This window comes from Trachymyrmex septentrionalis, unplaced genomic scaffold, assembly GCF_001594115.1.
Source record: "Trachymyrmex septentrionalis isolate Tsep2-gDNA-1 unplaced genomic scaffold, Tsep1.0 scaffold147, whole genome shotgun sequence".
Taxonomy (NCBI): domain Eukaryota; kingdom Metazoa; phylum Arthropoda; class Insecta; order Hymenoptera; family Formicidae; genus Trachymyrmex; species Trachymyrmex septentrionalis.
The window spans coordinates 689,000-699,160 of NW_017304620.1; the positions used below are offsets into that span (position 1 = coordinate 689,000).

Sequence of the window (10,161 nt, forward strand, 5' to 3'; positions counted from 1 at the left end):
ATAATATATAAATAATAATATATAAATATAATTATAAAATAATATTAAAATAATATTAATACAATATAATTTAGTATAAAGATATAATATAACTTTCATATTTATTTATTAAAAACGCATTTATTTTATATAAAAACGCTTTTCAAATAATCGAGATAACACAAAACATCCGAAATGAAACGAGGCACATGCCGCTTGAGTCGAGTTTCACGGATTAAATTAAATGACATGTTTACTTGTTCTAAATCCGTTCGTGACACTGAATATTGGAGCATATGAATCCAACTACTCCAACCGCCATCTTACTTCCAAGTGCTATCTGGGTTAATTTGGAGCATGCTCCTACCCTAGCTCACTTTAACGCGTTTATTGGAGTGAATAGGATAATATATAATAGAAATTGAAACACATTTCAGAAATATATACTCAAAATATCTATATTTTTTTCATATATATGAATTTTTCATATATATGAATTCTGAAATATTGTAAGATTTGTATTAAAAAATTTAAAATATTTTTTAAACAGTTATAAAATGATACAGGAATTCTAAAAATTCACAATTTGTTTATGTGAATTATAAAATATTGTAAAATTCGTAATTTTCTATAATTTTCTATAATTGTAGAGTAATTAAAAATAACCTTTCGTCCTTAAAGAGACATATTCCTAACCGTATTCTGAGATGATTTTTTTCTTTGGTAAAAATTTGTCCAAAGCTTAGTTTTTAAATTATAAAGAAAAAGCGTATCACAAGTCGAATATGGAAGGTAAGTATGGGCGGCGCATTCGTCGATGTATGCAGATGCTTAAGCGCCTGTTAAACTTAACAGACACGATTGTATACAGTACACATGCCTACAGTATACATTCAAATTCTCACACACACACGCACACACACACACACACACGCACGCACGCACGCACGCACGCACGCACACACTAATTACTACGCACTTTAAATGTGTTTAATAGTTTTAATTTGAAACTATTGTAATATTTAAATAATCTGATATCTATGTAAAATTTTACATTTATAATAGAAATTTATTGCAATAAATTCTTATTTTAGACGATAATCCGACGTAAAATTGTTTATCCGTTTTTCTCCAGAAGCTGGACAATGAAATTATCGAATTTGTACAATATAATTAATTATATTCTTTAATTCGTAATTGACTTCGGTTTATTTCAATTTTAACTGATTCAATGTCAAAAAGCACAGTCGCTTTTCTCACAAAAAATGTGTTATTTTTGTTTCTTAAAACGCGATTTGCGTTTTACTTACGTCGAATTCACGCTATTAGTTTGTCTGCTTTTACATTTATACAAAAAAATTCTTTAACGCTTAGCTTTTATTTCTTAGAACCGTATAAAGCAAAATGACAAATGATACTTTGATATCATTTTCAAGTTAAAGTTAGTAATAATTAATATAGACAACTGAGTGAATGAATGAGTGCGTAAGAATTAGAGAGGGAGAAAGAGAGAAAGAAAGAGAGAATTTGAATGTATATTGTAGACGTGTATACTGTCGTGTGACTGTTGAATCTAAGCACCCGTATGTTTCGTTGAGCGCGTCGCTCCTGCTTATCTTCTGTACTCGACTTGATACGCTAACTATTTCTCTTTATAATTTAAAAACTTCGGACAAATTTTTACCAAAGGAAAAATCATCTCAGAATACAGCCAGGAATAGGGGAGACCGGGGCACCATGAGTCTCAAAAATTCGAACAATAAAAAATACATTAAAATGTAAGATTTTTTATTTCAACTTTTTTATATAATTAAGGGATAATATATATTTTAAGATTTATTGAGCATTTTTCATAAATATTGATTTGTTTTTTAAATAAAAATCGAAAAAGAAATTTTTAGAAATGATCCATGGTACTCCATGCCCGGGGTACCATGGGTCAGACTATGGATCACATAGAAGTAGCTTTATTTAATAAATGAAATTCAAAGAAGTGATTTATTTCAAAAATGATTTATTTCATTAAAGTTAAACGAATCTCAAACAAATAATCTTAAAGAAATAATATCTCTTAACAAATAATATTTCTTAACTAAATAATATCTCAAACAAATAATATTTCTGGAACAAATAATATTAATATCTTTTTGTAAAATCTTAATCTTTTTTATCTTCTCTTAAAAATCTTCTTATCCTTTTTTCTTGTCTTTCCTTCTTTTCTATAAGATTTTTTTTTCTGGAGAAGCAGTTAAAATTTTGTTGCTACCTTGCTACCTACGTTTTCTAGTGCTTGAGCGATGTTCTGTTTTAGGGATAATCTCTGATATCTGCAGGACTTCTAAATTGCTTCGAGACCTGATCTGCTACTTCTTTCTTATTCATTACTAATTCTGGAACTGTCTCTATTATTTAAAAAAATATTTTATAAGATATTGATTTTATAAGATATTGATAAATGATTTAAGAAATAATATATAGGTAAAGATATTTTAACACATGATTAGTCATGATATGCTACAACATTCGTTACATGGAAAAGATAATAAACCTGTTACATTGTCCGTTTCCTCTGTAGACACATTTATTGCACGGGGCCATTCTGAAACTAAACTCGGGAGAAAATCATCATCCCTGAATACATGTGAGTTATAAGGAAAAATGCCAGTCTTTTTAAAAGCATTAATGATATTATTTGGTGTCATAGCAGATGGCAGGGCTGTGCCGACAAATCCAGCTATTTCATAAATTGATATAGTTTTCCCTGGATCATCATCCATGAATTGATAGCAGTATTATAAAACTTTTGGAATAGACTGTATAGGCCATCAAGGGGTTGCATACGATGTGTTGAATGCGGAGGTAGTGTCAAAATGTGAACACCATTTTGCTAACTCGAAGACATCTAAACTTATGTAACTCTCATGGTTATCATAAATCAAAAGTGATGGGTTATCCTTTGTGCTGTATAAAAATTTTATAAAATGTTGCATTGTTTGAACAAAGAGTTGAGTATTCATCCAGCCTGATGGAGTTGCTAAACCCAAAGAATTATGCAGACCACCAAACATCATGTGATCGCGGAAATTGACCCGAGGAAATATCAGAACAGGTGGTAAATAATTTCCATCAGCATGGATAATACAACATGTTGTAACGAGAACTCCTTTTTCCGTATTTGTTACTTTACATACAACTTTGGAACCTTTCTCAGCTATTATTTTTCCACTATTTTGAACTGTAGTTTTAGTTTCATCTAAATTATAAATTCTTGACGGATCTCCAAGTTGCGGCTCTTTTTTTAATAATGTTTGATAGTTATCGAAAAAGGCCTCTATATTGTGACGATTAAATGCCGTAGCTCGAGCCGAACTACATCCTTCTGGAGATCAAAGTGACAAATTTGGGTATCTTTTAAAAAATCCTAACAACCAGTCTTCACCTGCTATTTTTTTCTCAACCCATGACACAGGACACTTAATTTCATTAGCAACAGCAGTTTCGTATGCTAGTTTACGGCAGTCTTTTCTTGTCAATCCATAGAACATTTTATAGCACATTTTTAAATAATCGGCAATTGAATTTTCTTGAACATCAGTAAAAACTTTTTGATGGCTGTAGTTTGATGTAAGTTCGAATTCCACACCAGGTGACTTTATAATTTTAATCTTGTGTCTCAGAATCTTTCTTTTAATATCGCATCGATCAGCTACTTTTCTAATACCTCCTTTAGCAATGAATCAATTGCTTTTTTCATATAGATTTCCTTATATGTACCCTTAGACCTTCTTTATATTTCCTAATCATTTTTATATTTTCTGAAAGAATATAAAAGAATTTATATTGCCCAATTTCATCACGAAAACGTAATCTAATCTAATCTATCCAGACAAATTTGAATAGTCTATACATAACCATATGTATAAAGAGATTTATTTAATTACATTTTTATCATAAATACACGCTTAAAATAGAGAGAAAGCATTTTTGGTCGTTTGAAACAAGTGATTAGTGCGAGAGGGAACTCGCTGTTTTGTTCACTCTCGGCGCACCGCAGGCGAGCACACGGACATGGACTCGTGCTTAAGTGTGTGACTATCGGTTTCGCCAGACCATCGTCTGATTCTGTGTCGCCACCGTCAATGCAGAATTCTTAGCCTAGTCAGGAGCCTTAAAAAGTCATGAACCGATCAGAGGGCCGTATTAACGTTAAGACATTACTTAAAACAATTTTGAAATAAGAACGGACTATGAATACCGTCCTTAAAATGCATAGAGATCAGTCATAGCAACATCATTTATTTCTTCGCAATTGAGTTTTGAACGTTATTTTTTACGAGTCGATACCTCGAAAAAAAGGCGTGATTTGCCCATAGTGAGCACATCATGTCAATCTCACCATGAGGCGAAAGACAAGGAGATTTGAGGCACGCGATGTCCAAATTGAAAGGCTCTACCGTATACGATGATTGATTGCAATTTACCTATAGCCGGTATTCATAGTCGGATCTTATATTTGAGATAGTCTTAAATACAGTCTTAAGAATATAAAAGTTTAAATTGCAATATAAGGCTTTATAGATACTCAATACTGATAATGTAAGGAAATGCCTATGTGAACCAACACTAGATATTCGTGTGTAATAATTCATATATTAAAAATGTCATCACTGAACATAGAATCGAACACATCCATAAAATCGAGCGCAACCATGATTTTGACTGGAACAACGTTTCGATTTTAGATGAGAAGAAGAACTATAATAAAAGATTAATTTCAAAGGCAATTTTCATTAAAAAACAAAGAAATATTGTAGTTTAAATCTACAAAATGACATGGATTTATTGAACCTCTTATATCATAAATTGGCCACAAAAGCTTAAAGTTTCCTTGTTTTAAATTTCAAATATTTATTAATAATTTTATATTTAGAAAATTTATTTTTATTTCTGTATTATTGGTTGTGTTCTCACACTTGTATTATTCTTATTGCGTTCTGATCTCACACTCGATAATGAAATCTCTTTGTAATCACATCGTTTATAAGAGACCATCGTTAATCTGGTTTTAATGTAAGTTTTAGATTTAGAATTTATATAATTTTAAATTTTAATCACACACACACACACACACACACACATACCCTTTTATTCTATTGACTCAATTTTAATAAAGTACATCTAACATTGTCAGTTTATATCCGACAAAATATAACAGACAACGTAGAAATTTTCAATTATTGACAATAGTTTAATGATGATTTGACGACACACACACTTGGCGAGTAAACACATTATTTTATATCTCTGTGGATGACTATCAACATTTTTATATTGAAGAGGACCCAAGAAACGAAACGCCTGTATTTAAATTTTTAATATATGTATTATTACACACGAATATCTAGTGTTGGCTCACATAGGCATTTCCTTACATTATTTTTATTCAGTCTTAAGAAGTCATACATAAACCAATCAGAGGACTGTCTTAAGACATTACTTAAGACGGTCTCGAAATAAGAATAGACTATAAATACCAGCCATAGTCAGGTCTTATATTCAAGCTCGCCTTAAATACAATCTTAAGATCAAAAAAATCTTCTTTCTTTTTATTTTTTTGTAATTCGAAGTCTTAAAAATATGTCCCTAAAACGTTGAGAGGAAATTCAACTTGACCGAGCTACAAAGATTTGGAGGACGCAGCGCCCATACGATGCGAGATTATATCCTGCAGACGGACCGTTTGTGTTAAGTAGTATAAAAGCCATGGCATAAAAAAACTTAATCAGTAAAATGTAAGCAATAAGCGAATTGACCAACCACGGTAGAGGTCCGTAAGACCATAACATAAACAATCCAACATGTTAATTTTCTTATATCTTACTGCCTTAAGTTTTTTATGTAGCATGGCCCTTACTCTATGCAGTCAGATGGTGCCATATGTAGCTCAGGATGATGCTTTGTAAAAATGCGTTCGGAAATACATTATCCGGATGCGTACTCTCGTGTATCAACTTATCCTTGTTTAACATTAAGTGAGTAATAAAAATAAAACCATACACGCGGAGGTGATGTTCCCAGCCTAATCTGTAAAATTTTGTTCAAAATTTCCGATATAAGGATTAATGTGTCCTCGAACTCTTCGAGGAAGGTATTTTATGTGGCACTGATATAGCTGACTAAGGATAAATTACTCATTATTCACCTCGTAAATGCACGAGAAACTTTAAACGAGTTTTTCTCGAAACAACTTTTTTCAAATCGGGCGTATATTTTTCTTACGAACTACTGGGCCGACTTGCACTTTGACACATATATAGTGTACATATTAGGCTATCGTTTGACCCTCCAACTTTTTTATATTTTCAAAGTTACTATTTTTCTAGACCGCAAGAAATGAATATTTTTTAGTAAAAATCGAAATAACAATTTGTCAATTTTTTCTCCAATTATGTATTAGAACGATAACTACATTTGTGAAGAATAAAACAAAAAAAATTCGTTTGTTTTAGATTACGAAGACGTCAGCAATCATTACGCCCGATGAAAGTAAATTTGTGAAGCATAATCTGTGTATTTATTTATAACTTTATAATTAATAATAAAAATTTGCTTTATAAAATTTTACTTTTATAATTAACAATAAAAATTTTCTTTGTAAAAATTTGAGATATTATTTCCAATATAGATAAATGTAAAATACGTAACATTAGCTGTATAGATTTAATCATTCTTACAAATTTAATCCCCAAAAATTGTCTTAAAAACGAGTAGTCAAAGTAGAATACCCTCTTAAACTGTAACAACTTTTTACGCGACATAGTTACTTTTAACATAAAAACACGAATATCACGCGTACATCACGCAAACATGTGACTGATGTAGCCTTATCGCGGCCATTACACATTATATGACCATGTGACCGTTTTATTCCTACATTGCGCTATGTAATACATAGGTTTTGGAATCAATTTTTATGTACGGTATATAAAGGAGTCAGCGATCTAATGTTAGATATAAATCTGTCTCTATCCTACACTAACTTTTATAATACTAGATTACGTTATGTTCGAAACCTAAAGCAGGGAGCAGAGAGTCTTGCATAAGTCCGGATCTATGATAGACGTTTTAAACCTTAAGCCGTAAGAAATTGACCAATTGCAAGGAGAATAATTAATTGTGATTCGTCCATTCCTTATAGCTTAAAAATCTATTGTAGATCTGTGCTAACGCATAACACAGGCATAAAAAATTTAACCAATCAGAGTTCTTTATTTCATGAAAAAGAAGAAAACGATAGACTTCAATTGATATATTTTTTTATGCATTACGTGTTATGCATTATGCAAGAGTTTGTGCTCCCTGTCTTATAGGCTTTCTACAATAAGCATTACCTAAGCTTTAAGTCTTAAACTATAAGAAATGAATCAATCATAATCGATTATTTTTCTCACATTTTATTATGATTAGTTAATTTCTTATGATTTAAAACTTAATACTGAGATAATAGCTTATCGTAGAAAACCCATTAAAGTTTGAAGTTCGATCGCGATAAAAAATTTGTTTCTCTTGCAGCTAAGGAAAAAGGATCCACCACATCCGATTAGAGTGGCAAAGACGATCGACGTGATAGCCAGGATCACTTTTCCAGTCGCCTATTTCATGTTCCTCACTTTCTTCTTCATTCACTATAAGGGCACTTCGTAGAATGATATACAACAATCTCCGAGAAGTCTCCTATCACTGGTATGAGCAACAATGAATTTGCAATAGATGACGTTCATGTCATAGAAATCAACTCTACAGTAGATTCGAATCTTTTCTTAAAATTGAAAATATTTCCAAATAAATAAAGATATAATCATATGATTGAAAGATATAATCATTTGTGTCACAATAAAACAATTATCTGATTTTTTTCGGTAAAGAATAACAACACATAATACAAATAAATATATAGATCAAAAATTTCTGAATCATGAATATTACCTAACTATAATAAATGAACGAAATCAAATTAGTTGCAATGGATAGATGGAACATCTTAAGTATAAGAAAATTTTTTTCTGAAGGGAAAAAGAGTCACTAACAAGAATATGCAAAGATACGAAATAAAAGAAAAGGATACCAACGATGGATCGTCTCCAACCATTCTTCATCTCCTCTCACGTGTGATAGTTCTTGGATGCACTCTTCTGTGAAGGAAGTAGCTGAATACGATCGCTTCGCGAGCAACAACCATATACACTTATCTTCATTATTCTTTTCTCTTTCTTACATCTAATAGATAATAGAATGTGTCGCTGGTGAACGCTTTGGTCAAGCAGAAAGAATGACGCTTAGCTTAGTTAACGATGTGATCAAACATACTATAATGTAAGATATATTATAATATCATTACAGATGAACCTCTGTATTCTTAACACTTTTAACTTTTACATTCTTATATGATATGTTTCAAGATGCTCTAAGTACTAAAAATCTATAATTCACGAAATGCTATAGATTTTCAATACTATCAATACATTTCAGAATGTACTCTTATTTTTCTCCTATTTATTTTCATTTTTTAAATTTTTATTGGCATCGCTTCAACATTCATATATTTATTACATGATGATAAAATAGCAAAACTTCTTATATCTGACACTATAAATGGACTAATTATATTTAACTTATACAATCATAAATATAGCAACGGCACTTTTAAAAACACTAGTTTAATTTTAAAGTAAGAGATTCAAATATATTTTCTTGAGTTGAGATGTTATACATGGTGATAAATTAAAAGGAAATATGAAAAAAAACATAGAAATACGAAAATTAAGTCTAAAAATAATCTTTTTAGTGGAAAGATATTTTATTGTCAATAATCTTGGGACAGCGGTTGTAGAATAAAAAAAATACTTAAAAAAAGAAAATTTTTACACTTTGACTAACACATTTAATAGAACTTATGAATTGCATATTTCAAACAGATTCACTAAATGTGTAATTAAAATTTTTTGTAACAGCGAATTCGATTGAATGCACTTAGTGCGCATTGGTGCACATTAAAACTGTCGTACACAAATTGACGCAAATATATGTATTTAATTTAATATAAACATAAAAACGGATGAAAATCTTAACACATCTTATTGTGCTATTAAATAAAATCTGTATTTTATTCAAAATATTTGCATTTTACTATTAGATAAAACGATTTTAATATACAATAGTGCACATTAGTGCATATTAAAATCGTATACTTTATCTATTTTAGTAATATATGCAGTAATACGTCCAAATTTATCAAATTCACTATAAGAAAATTAATTGAACAAATGACTGAGCCAAAAAAATTGCATTGAGCAATAATATACTCAAATAGTAAAATCCATTAAATACTTAATTTGAAAGATATTGCTTTTTATTATAGTAGAATACCAGAAATTTGTTAAATTATTATTAATATTGGGTCGTCGGGAAAGTCCGTGCAGAAAATACGCACGAACTTTCCGGACGACCCAATAAAATACCAGAATTTGTTAAATTTTATTAGTAGAATATCAAAAATATAACAGGAGAAAACTTGCTAACACAATATAATAGAACTACAGAAACAGAATTTAATGAAATAGAATTTCATAATTATTTCATAATTTAAATAATATATTCTATTTAAATTAATATATATTGTACTATTACTACTCTATTTTCTTTTGTAAATTACGTAATTTAAATAATAGATATATTATTAATAATATTAAATCGCTTTATATGTTTGTAATCTCCTAGAACTGTTTTATTTATTTTTTTTTTTCTTCTTTATTTCTCTTATAGTACAATTTTACGTTAAATATACAATTGGGGTGCAGCATAAACCAACACTCTTGTTAGTAAAACTAATCATAAGCTAACTTTTATATAATTTCACATTATTTATAAGTAACTATCAAAATTGAAGGCACTTCCGCACATAGATCTTATATATATGGATGTGCCTTTTTCGTCTTAGATAGAAAGATATATTAAATGCGTTGTATTTTCTATCCTTCGTTACATCAAACAACACGCATGCTCGAAATGACATATGAGAAATGATCTACTATTTCAAATATATCAAGCATTAACATTGTAGCCGATAGATTATAACTGATAAAGTTTTGTAATAATAGGAAAATAAGACGATATAATACGAGT

General features: G+C 29.9%; 1 protein-coding gene across 11 annotated transcripts in view; it reads left to right on the forward strand.

The window, feature by feature from the left end:
- The window catches only part of LOC108745695 (glutamate-gated chloride channel), a 549,841-nt gene extending 541,405 nt beyond the window's left edge, over positions 1–8,436 (forward strand). For all 11 annotated transcript variants that reach the window (XM_018481999.1, XM_018481995.1, XM_018481994.1 and 8 more), the window contains 2 exons: positions 7,552–7,722; positions 8,049–8,436. In XM_018481999.1, the coding sequence (XP_018337501.1) occupies positions 7,552–7,683 (132 nt within the window). In that variant the 3' untranslated portion in view covers positions 7,684–7,722; positions 8,049–8,436. The remainder of the gene's footprint in view (positions 1–7,551; positions 7,723–8,048) is intronic.
- The last annotated feature ends 1,725 nt before the right edge of the window (positions 8,437–10,161 follow it).